General features: G+C 58.5%; 1 protein-coding gene across 1 annotated transcript; it reads left to right on the top strand.

Annotated features, from left to right (window-relative positions):
• Positions 1-8669: 8669 nt before the first annotated feature.
• On the top strand, positions 8670-10728 carry KCNJ4 (potassium inwardly rectifying channel subfamily J member 4). The gene has a single exon (XM_022597016.3). It carries the CDS (start codon positions 8776-8778, stop codon positions 10111-10113), a length of 1338 nt encoding a protein of 445 aa, XP_022452724.1. The 5' UTR covers positions 8670-8775; the 3' UTR covers positions 10114-10728.
• Positions 10729-10929: the final 201 nt, after the last annotated feature.

The following is a 10929-nucleotide window of genomic DNA, read 5'->3' as shown; positions in this document are numbered from 1 at the left end:
CTGCTGAAACTCCCTCTTCTCCTGGCTTCAGGGGCCCCGCTGTCCTGCTGATCCTCTCCCTCTGCCCCTTGGCCTCCATCTGCGGAGGCAGGTTCTCCTCCGCGTGCCGGAGATGCTCGGGGCTGGGTCTGAGGCCCTCTTCTCTTCCCATCCAGCATCCCTGCCTGGGCGATCTCATCCACTCTTACAACTTACAGCCTCATCCAGGTGTGCACGATCGAATGAGTCTAGCTCTGTCCGGATCTCGGGGGCTGACATGCCGTGGACTTCCCGATGTGGACATTCCAAGGCCACTGCACACTAGGAACTGGTCCTCTTTCAGCATCTCACCATTACCTACTCCTGACACCCCTCTTCCCAACCCCCCACCCAGCCCATCGCCACACCTGGGGGCTCTCTGTCCGGAATGTGTCCCCAGTCTCTTTACGTCTCATGAGCAACGCTGCCACCACCCTGGCGGCTCCAGGCCACCGTCATCAGCTACCTGGGCAGCAGTGGCAGCCCTGTCGCTGGCCTGCAGCTTCCACTGTGCCCCACAAAGCATCCTGACATCTCATTCCGGTGTGTGCCCCATGATCAGACAGCAGAGGCCTCTGAGGCCAGACAAGGGCAGGGGTGCCACTGGGGCCATATTGAGGACGTTTTATTTTTGAAGCCTGGTGGTGAATACACAAGGGTTTATTATATTATAGCTTATTCCTATTTGTCTTAAAGATGTCACATCAAAGTTGAAAAGATCAAACCAGGCAAAACCTCACCACCTGCCCGTTTCCCATAGCAATGAGGATGAATTCTGAAACCCTGCCCACCCCTCACCTCTGGGGCCTCATCCTGGGCGACCCTCCCTCTTGCTCACTTCAGTCCTGCTCTCTGGCCTTGCTGCAGATTCTCTTTCTGGAATGTTCTACACCCCTCTTCCACACAGACACACAATTCTCCCGATTGTCTTGGCTCCCACCTACTACTCAGGCCTCGGTTTAAATGTCATTTTCTCAAAGAGGCCTTCGGGGACCCCCATTGAACTACGGCCCCTTTTCTTCTCTCTCACATCACACCATAATTTTCCTTCAAGCAGCTCACCACAGCTGATGGCTGTCACCTGTGCAAATGCTTGTTACGTGTATAGCATCTCTCCCCAAACGATGCATAAGTTGCGTGAGTCCACAGCCTGTGCCTGACCCGCAGCAAGTGTGCAATAGTAACTGAGTGAGCGCCTATGAGGAATGAGCATGCAGCAGAGCAGGTCCCTAGAAGCCACAGCAAAACAGTGGGGGATTGAATCCCACCACCAGCGAGGGAGCAGAGGTTGTTCTGGAAGAGAGAAGCCTTCGGGGATCTGCTCTTGCCTTCAAGTTCCTATAGGGAGAGGTCTGGGGGGCCTCTTTGGTGGGACTGTCTGGCCAATAGAAGAGGCTTCTTTGGGAGCAGGGAGCCCTCCATCTATCAGGGCAGGGGCCAGGCGTCAGCAATGCAGCACAGGGCGTACCTGCAGCTTGGAGCAGTGGCCCTTCTGTCCTCCAGCCACCAGCTCCTGCCATTTGGCCATGACTGGAAGGTCCGTCTGGACATTCTGGGGAATTTGCTTTCTAAACCTGTTCACTGGCTGGCTGAGTGGTTGGGAGGTGAGGTGGTTGTAGAGCTGGAGGAATGAGCCAGTTCACCCCACACTGCTCAGAGCCCCTCTGGAGCCCAGAGTCACCTGTGTGTCTAGGCTCTGTCTGGACCTCAAATCAGGGACCCAGTTCCTGGCTCCAACTTGCCCTATGACCCAGTTTCTCCTTTCCCAGTAGGACCTGCTGGACAGAACCTGGCACAAAGGAGGGCAGGCGTGATAAGTGTTTACTAAGTGGAAGAAACTTTTGATACGACAGTGTTTCTCTGAGGCAGGAGAGCAGAGTGTCTAATGATTGTGCTCTGACATCAAACTGCTTGGTTCCAAATCCTGGCTTTACTACTTACAAGCTGTGTGACCTTCGGCAAGTTGCCGAACCTCTCTGTGCCTTGGTTATCTTACTTCTAAAGTAGGGATGGGGCATTCCCTGGCTGTCCAGTGGTTAGGACTCGCAGTTCCACAGCAGGGGGCACAGGTTCAATCCCTGGTCAGGGAACTAAGATCCTGCAAGCCACGTGGTGCAGCCAAAAAAATTTAAAAAATAAATAAAGTAGGGATGAAAACGGAAACTTCCTCTGAGGTCATGATGAGGATGGCAGGAATTGATCAGCGTAAAGCACTCAGAACAGTGCCCGCACAGAGCAAGTGCACACTAAATGCTCCGTGTGGATTTCGCAATGTCACACTGCTGGCCAGTGGGGGAGGGGCTACGTGTGCAGTGGGATTTCGGGGTACAAAAGAAGGTGAGGGGGAGGAAGAGAGTCTGTTGAGCCCCCACGGTGTGGCCTGCACTTTTATGACGGTTGACAATCTGCTTCTGGTCCTCACGACACCACCCTGCAAGGTAGGCGTTACTGTGTTCCTTTGTAAATGAAGGCACTGAAGCTTAGAGGTCAAGGATCCTGCTGGAGCCAGCCAGCCCAGCTCTGTGAGAGTCTGAGGGCACTGCTCTTACTCACCTGCTCCCTAGTGCTGGTGTTGGAAGAAAAGTTGGACGGGGCCGCATGATGGGTGCAGGGTGGGCTCCGGGGCATGACATCTGAAATCCAGGGGAGGGGATCGAGGGAAGGACTGTTCAGCCTCTGAAGTGATTTGTACCACTTACCAACCACTTACTCTGTGCTGAGCACCTGTGCATGATCCCATTTACCTCTCAGAATAATCTTATGAGGTAAGGAATACTCTTAGAGCCACCTAAGGATGAGGCGTGCAGGGACCAGAGAGGTTAAGTAACTTGCCCAAGGTCACACAGTTGGAAAGTGGTACAGAGACTCCAGAGTCAGAGCCACTGCCCTGGGAGGGGGAAGATTTGGGCTCTGGAGATTCATAGAGAGAAGGTAGTCAGACCTCCCAGGGTCTGAGGAGCAGGACAGGGGCCTGCAGAGGACTATGGGCAGGACGGGACACCCCCATGGCTAGATCCATCCTTAGCCACCTCTTACTCTTTGAGGAGCACAGCTGCCTGCACTTAAGTCCTCTCGCTCCTCCCAATCCCCACGTGTGTGAGATGAAAGGACCCTCCCTGCCAAAGCGGGTAGTCCAGGCCTGAGAGGCCTCAGTCAGAGCTGGGGTTGGGGGCAGGCCCTGTGCTCCTCACAAGGCTGGGAAATGGGGCAGTGTTGTTAATTCCTTCCACTTCTCCCAGGGGAATCTTCTCTTCCCCCCACCCTCTGCCCTGCACCGCCCCCATTTCCCCGAGGGTGCGACCTCTGCTAGAAGAGGCAGCCTCCCCTCAGGCCCAAGAGGGACTCAGGAATGAGTGGGGCTCATCAGACTCAAGAACGCCCACCAGATCACCGGCCTTATTTCAGACTCTGTGCTGGGCTCTTACTTCATTACATCTTCCCAGCTCTCTGGCCAGAGAGCAATTACGGTCCCCCATTTTGCAGATGGAGAGAAGGAGCCCCTGGCTGGAGCAGTTAGTGGTGGAGCCAGGACTTGGAGCCAGGTTTCCGGTCTCCCAGGCCAGGGTTCTTACACCGCCATCTTCATCACCATCATCATCTCATCTCATTCATTGCGTTTTACCTGCGATGCCCTGTTGAACCCTCAGCTGATGTTTCTATTACGTAGGTGAGGTGGGTACTGTTAGCATCATTGCCATTTTGCAGGTGAGGAAACCGAGGTCCACAGAGGACGCGCTAGGAGGTTGACAGAGCCGAGCCTGAGAGCCTAATGTGTTGGTTAAAGCCCCGAATGTGAGGCTTTAACCAGCACATTATTTTCATCAAGTTGAAAAGAAGCCGAGTGAGGGTCAAGGGGCTGTGAGGAAGCAGGGCTGGAGGCTGGCAGTGCAGCCGCGGAAGGCTTCAGAGAACAGAGGGGGCTCGGGCTGAGGCTGGAGAGCTGGGGAGAGGCACGAGGGGGTCCGGGTTGAACAAGGCATCGTCGGAGGTGAAGGGAAGGCCAGAGGCTGGGGACCAGGGTGAGCCAGGACCTGGACCCACCCAGGCCTGAGTCGGAATCCCGGTTTTGCCACATCTGCTGTGTGACCCCATCCCCGTCCCTACTCCCCCACCCCCACCCCCAGCCTGTGATTCTTCAGCTGGGAAGAGAAGTAATAACCCTGCTTGTTGCTGGGGTAGGTGCTTAATAAATACTTGTTAAATTAACAGAGTTGTAGTGATGTTTCAGCAAGAGGGACCAGACAGCGCCTGGCATAGAGCTGGCACTTCCAGAGTGTTCCCTCTCTGAGGGCGGCCACCGAGGGATGACGGGTTCAGCTGGGCCCCACTCTGAGCTGTGTGACCTCCGGCAGGTCCCTCCGCCTCCCCTGCTGTCCCACCCAACATCAGTGGGGTGCTTGAAGGCCTGCAGGCGAGCTCAGCACCCCCTACGTGTGCGCCTCTGCCCCTTCCCGCCAAGCCGTCTAGGGGCCGAGTGCGGCCAGGCCAGCCCGCCTGGGCCTCAGGACACGCTGCTGCTGCTGTCTGGGGCCAGAGGGCCTGCGTGACGCACCGGCAGACGCCCCCGTGACTCCCACGAGTGGCGGCGGGTGCTCGTGGGGAGGTTCGCCTGCACAGCCTTCCCAGGCTGCGGGAAACCGCTGAGGTTGCCGCCACTTTATTGGCTTTTTTTCGGCAAAGGGAGCTGTGGGCAAGGAGGGGGCATTTGGTGTCATCGTATCATAGGGAAAACCTAAGAGGACACAGGTGCGGGGTGGTCCTCCTGCCTCTCTGGACCCCCTGGCAGGCAGGGTCCAGCCCTCCCTAACTCCTCAGGAAGGAGCAGGATAGAGATGGTGCCAGCGAGCTGACAGCCCTGCTGGTCACCTTCACTCTCTCCCTGAGGCTCAGGTGTCCATCGCCAGCTGCTGACTCATGTGCCACAGCCCTGCTCTCAGCCTCAGTTTCCCTAGTTGTCCAGGATCCAGATGTTCACAGCACAGCAAAATTAAAAAAAAAAAAAAAGAGTTGGTAACTTGCACAGCATTGTCGATTCTTCACTTGGCTAAGAAAGGACATTACATTTCAAAAAGCAGCCAGCATCTCCCATCCCCATTATTTCCCAAAAAGAAAGAACGTTCACCATGAAAGATGCTGCAGGCTGCACTCTTAGAATAAAGGAGGGAGAGCCTGGCTGGGAAGGGGAGGGACTTGTTCCAGGTCACCCAGCAAGGCAGCCAGAGCGCCCGGCCCCCCGGGCCCCCACCATAGAAACCCTGTTCCCCAGTGTGTGCGCACAGGGCACTTTCGGTGCAAGCGGATTAGACCAGCTCCCTTTTTCCAGAAAAGTACACTTAGTTGTAGCCATGGTACAGGCACCTGAACAGCTAGGGCACCCTCGCTCTCTCTCTTTTAATAAAACATCTATATTCGGAGGAAGATGGTACCCAATCATCAATGCCTGTCGCCTCTCTCCCATGATCTGTGTCCCTTTCTCTTTCACACTTTGCCCTTGGGTCCTTGTGCCTTCGCCAGGAAGCCCCATGTGACAAACAAGGGACAGAAAAGCTGGCCGTCTCCTGGCAGCTGTGACCCGCGAGCACTGGCCGAGCTCCGTACCCCTCACTTTGTGTCATCCTCGTGCGGTGCCGGCAGCTGAACCTCCCGCTCTTGCGCAGGGGCTATGGTGATGGATGGAGTGGTGGTGTATCTGGGCAGGTGACTGAGGACGAGGGGCTGGGCCCTCACCAGCCCAGGGTCTTCAGGGGGACGCCCCACACATGGGCTGCCCATGGTGGAGTGTCGGACCTGGTGGCAGCACCTGTGCTCGCGGGCAGCTTTCCCAAAGGCCCAGGAGTGGACGTTTCTGAGCACCGCCTGAGCTAGCAGGCACAACGGTGGTGGCCCCGGGCCTGGCCCAGGGCAGGGGCTCGGGGAATGGTTGCTGTGACCGGGAGAGGAGGCCTGGGGCCGGGAGATGAGCTGTGCCCCTCCCCGGGCTACATGTGGGTGCTGGGGATGGGGAATTGGGGTGACGGAAGGGCAGGGGCTGGGGCGGTGTTGAAGTGGAGGGTGTGAGTGTAGGGGGTAGGGACGTACGGAGCCTCGTCCTGGGGCTTCGCTGAGACTCCTGGCACTTCCACTAAGGGATGGGAAACAGTGGGCAGTGCTGGTGAGGGGAGCCCCATGAAGAACCCTCTCCTGCAGCACCAGATGAACCCCCAAGGTCAGGACCAGTTCCTTTGGGCAGAGATTGAGGGCCCTGCAGCACCCTGGGCTCCTGTCTGGCCTTGGACAGGGCCCTTACCCTCTCTGGGCCTCACCGTCTTCATCCACCAAAGGCCCAGGTTGCTACTCTCTGTCCCCTCTGCCTCTCTATCCTGCAGACCTGAGGCTGGTGGGTCCAGGGCCTGCCAGGGCTGGGCTGGTGCCTTCTCTTCCCTAGCTCCGAAGTCCTACCCCAACCCCCTCCAGAGAGGAAGCTCCTCTTCCCGGGAGCACCTCCTTGACCTTCCAGGAGTGGAAGTGAGGTGATTGCTCAGGGCTGGCGCACCTGCTCTGGGACCCTTAGCAAGTTCATTTCAGCTCTGAGCTTCCTTGGCCTCAGATGTAAAATGAGGGTCTTGAAATCAGTGATCTTGAAACCCTTCCTACGGGCTCTGGTTCTTTCTGTGGTGCTAATGGATGCATTCAAGATGGTGAGACAAAGCAGAGAGGGATGTATTTAGCGAAGGAAGACCTCTCTGAAAGCCATTTATAGCCTAGAAGGTGCCCCTGGCCCCCAATGCCCTCAGGGCTACCCACCTGGAGCTCTGGCTGTTGGGACTCTAGGGGAGGTAGCAGAGAGGGTCTGGGAAGCCCAGTTAAAATCATGACCTCTTAAGGGCCAGCCCTGCACACCCGCATTACCTGTTAGGTCTTTAGACTGATGGGTCTCACTGGTCCCATTTTCCAGATGAGGAAACTGAGGTGCAGAGCAGTCACGTAACTTGCCCAAGTTACATGGTGGATCTGGGACTTCAATCCAGGACTGTGGGATCCAGGGAGCTCCTTTTAAGGGGGAAAGGGAGGAGAACCCAGAGTCAGGATAGGGTGACCGCAGGGGAGGGAGGAGATGGGGGCAGGGCTCACTCTCCCTGGGCTGAGAGAGGGAGTTTCTCCCAGGAAGAGGCAGGCTCTGAAGCTGTTGATCTCTAAATTACAGCGTTGGCGCGCACCGGTTGCTGCGGCAACCAAGTTGTCCTGAACCGGGGAAGTGTATAAACATTGCCACAGATGCACAATTAGATCAGGAAGAAGAATAGAACAGAAAATAGAAACTTCCAGCCTTATATAATTCTGGGCCAAAACGTTACTAGGAACCCGGGCCCGGGCCCAGCCCCGGCCCTGCCATCCGCTGGGGCCCTGGGCGGCACCATCTCTCTCCTGGGGCCCCAGCGGAGAGGAGGGTGAGGGGAAGGTCTGCCCTCCGTGGGCCCAATTGGCACGCCCGCCACCTGGCAGGGTGAGAGGCCACCTCCACCGAAACAGCTGGGGATGCTGACAGGCAAATCCTGCCTCTCACCAGCTTCCTCCTGCTCTAGGAAGCGGGAAAGAAGGCAGGAGGGCAACTGGCTTTAACTGAGCACCTACTGTCTCCTCGGGTCCTGTGAGGTAGGGTTTTGATCCCCGTTTTACAACTGAGGAAACTGAGGCTCAGAGAGGTGAAATGAGTTGCCTGAGTTTACATAGCTAGGCAGTGGTGTGTCTGCCTCCGCCACCCCAGGTCTTCACACCGCGAACTCAGCAATACTGACAGCACCTGGGGGCTGAAGAGTTAGACACACCTGGACTTGGACTCACTTACCAGCGGTGCAGCCTTAGGCCAGTTCCCCTCTCCGAGCCCCCGTTTCCTCACCTGTGATATGGAAATAGGGATGCCTACACGGGAGCCAAAAATCAGGGCTCCCCTTATGTCCGTCCTGACCACCACACTGGAGTCTTCACCCACCACTGCTCCCAACAAGTTTGGGGACAGGACAGGAACTGACGTTGGGCTGTGGGTCCCAGCACTGCCCAGTAGAACTTTCTGCAATGATGGAAATGTCCTGCGTCTGCTCTGTCCAGTACGGTGGCCATTAGCCACATGTGGCTACAGAGCCCTTGAAATGTGGCGAGCGCAGCCGGGTAACTGAAGCTAACGTTTTATTTAATTTTAATTAAATGTAAGAGCCACAGGTGGCCAGTGGCTGCCGAACTGGACCACACAGGAGAATGTCCGACCCCCGAGAGACCCAGAAGGGCAGAGGCTGAGCCCAGGGAGGTGAGCGGGGCCCAGAGCATTCACCACTTCCTCTGCTCAGGGCACGTGGGACAAACAGTGCGAGGGCGCTGCCGAGATGGGCATCAGGAAGCCCCCGGAAGAGCGGGCACAGGAGGTTTCGGTGGGGGAGGAGGGGCAGCGGGAGGGGCTGGGACTAGGGCCTGGATCCCGGTGGCCTCAGCTTCTGGTCTGGCAGACCCCGATCCCGGAGCTGGGCCAGCCACGGAGGCACTCCCTCCCTGTTGTCAGAACCACCTTAACATTCTGCCCACGTGGTGGAGGAAGCCTTGGGTCCCAGTCCAGGCTTCGCCCCTTCTGAGCATCATTGGGTGGGTTCCCTGCAGCCCTGGAACCCGGACTCCGGGGGCCCTTGGAGAGCCGCTCCCACGGCAGCCACTCGCTCCCCAGCGTCTCACGTGTCTGCTTCTCCCCTGCAGGCCCTGCGTCTTCCCAGGTGACCACGCCGGCTTCAGGACATGCACGGGCACAGCCGCAACGGGCAGGCCCACGTGCCCCGGCGGAAACGCCGCAACCGCTTCGTCAAGAAGAACGGCCAATGCAACGTCTACTTCGCCAACCTGAGCAACAAGTCGCAGCGCTACATGGCGGACATCTTCACCACCTGCGTGGACACGCGCTGGCGCTACATGCTCATGATCTTTTCCGCGGCCTTCCTTGTCTCCTGGCTCTTTTTTGGCCTCCTCTTCTGGTGCATCGCCTTCTTCCACGGTGACCTGGAGGCCGGCCCGGCGGGGGCCGCGGCGGGGGCCCCGGTGGCGGGAGGCGGCGGGGCGGCCCCGGCGGCCGCCAAGCCCTGCATCATGCACGTGAACGGCTTCCTGGGTGCCTTCCTGTTCTCAGTGGAGACGCAGACTACCATCGGCTACGGGTTCCGATGCGTGACGGAGGAGTGCCCGCTGGCGGTCATCGCCGTGGTGGTCCAGTCCATCGTGGGCTGCGTCATCGACTCCTTCATGATCGGCACCATCATGGCCAAGATGGCCCGGCCCAAGAAGCGGGCGCAGACGCTGCTGTTCAGCCACCACGCGGTCATCTCGGTGCGCGACGGCAAGCTCTGCCTGATGTGGCGCGTGGGCAACCTGCGCAAGAGCCACATCGTGGAGGCCCACGTGCGGGCCCAGCTCATCAAGCCCTACATGACCCAGGAGGGCGAGTACCTGCCGCTGGACCAGCGGGACCTCAACGTGGGCTACGACATCGGCCTGGACCGCATCTTCCTGGTGTCGCCCATCATCATCGTCCACGAGATCGACGAGGACAGCCCGCTCTACGGCATGGGCAAGGAGGAGCTGGAGTCGGAGGACTTTGAGATCGTGGTCATCCTGGAGGGCATGGTGGAGGCCACGGCCATGACCACCCAGGCCCGCAGCTCCTACCTGGCCAGCGAGATCCTATGGGGCCACCGCTTCGAGCCCGTGGTCTTTGAGGAGAAGAGCCACTACAAGGTGGACTACTCGCGCTTCCACAAGACCTACGAGGTGGCCGGCACGCCCTGCTGCTCCGCCCGGGAGCTGCAGGAGAGTAAGATCACCGTGCTGCCCGCCCCACCGCCCCCGCCCAGTGCCTTCTGCTATGAGAACGAGCTGGCCCTCATGAGCCAGGAGGAAGAGGAGATGGAGGAGGAAGCCGCGGCCGCTGCCGCCGTGGCCGCGGGCCTGGGCCTGGAGGCAGGCTCCAAGGAGGAGGCGGGCATCATCCGGATGCTGGAGTTTGGCAGCCACCTGGATCTGGAGCGCATGCAAGCCACCCTCCCGCTGGACAACATCTCCTACCGCAGGGAGTCCGCCATCTGACCTCCAGGCCCGCCCTCTCGCTTCCCACCAGAGCCTCTTCCGGGGGTGGGCTGCCAGGACACCTCCACCGCACTCAGGACAGAGTGGCTCACCCTGGCTCCATGGACCTTCTGGAGAGAGCTGGGGGCTTCAGAGACTGGGAGGCCCCTTCCTACTGACTCCAGAACCCAGGCCTGGGAAAGGGCCAGGATACCCTCCGTCTGGTCAGCCTGGGTTCTCCAGCACCTACCCACTGGCGGCTCAGGAACCCCAGACCCACCACCCTTTCCCCACCGACCCTTCAAGGACATTCCCCCTTTGCTCTCAGAACCTTGGGGAAGGCGGCTGGACTGTCGGGGGGTGGGCATCTTGGGGTTCCGGGGTGGGCCGGTGGTTAGTTTGAGGGGGTGGGAGGGGTGTGCGTTTCTTTTGCATGACTGTGGTCTGTTGCTCATGACTTTCTTTCGTAAATATCTATAAATGGAGAGATGGAGGCACCACATCCACCTTCTGCCATTTGTACCTGCAGGGCGAGGAGGTGCAGCCCTCGCACTCCGCACCCCTCAAGCCCAACCTTCCCCTGCCCAGCTGGCTGGTCCCATGAGACCCTCGGAGCCAGCTCTCTTGGCCCGTGGATAGTACTGGGTTTGGGTGCAGAAGTGGGACCTCAAGGAGCAGGGTAAGGGCCATCCCTCCCTGTGGGCCCTCTGGGCCTGCAGGCCCAGCCCAGGTTGACAATGGAGTTTGTAACTATATATTTTTAATAAAGTATATGGTCCATTAGCGGTAGGCTGATTGCAGATGGAGGGTTGGGAAGGAGAGATAGAGGGAAACGGA

The sequence above is a fragment of the Delphinapterus leucas genome, chromosome 11, assembly GCF_059928025.1.
Source record: "Delphinapterus leucas isolate spDelLeu-1000000601 "Yukka" chromosome 11, BTC_Dleu_Yukka2, whole genome shotgun sequence".
NCBI classification, from domain to species: domain Eukaryota; kingdom Metazoa; phylum Chordata; class Mammalia; order Artiodactyla; family Monodontidae; genus Delphinapterus; species Delphinapterus leucas.
Note: the sequence above shows the minus strand (reverse complement) of the source record. Positions and strands in the feature narration are given on the sequence as shown.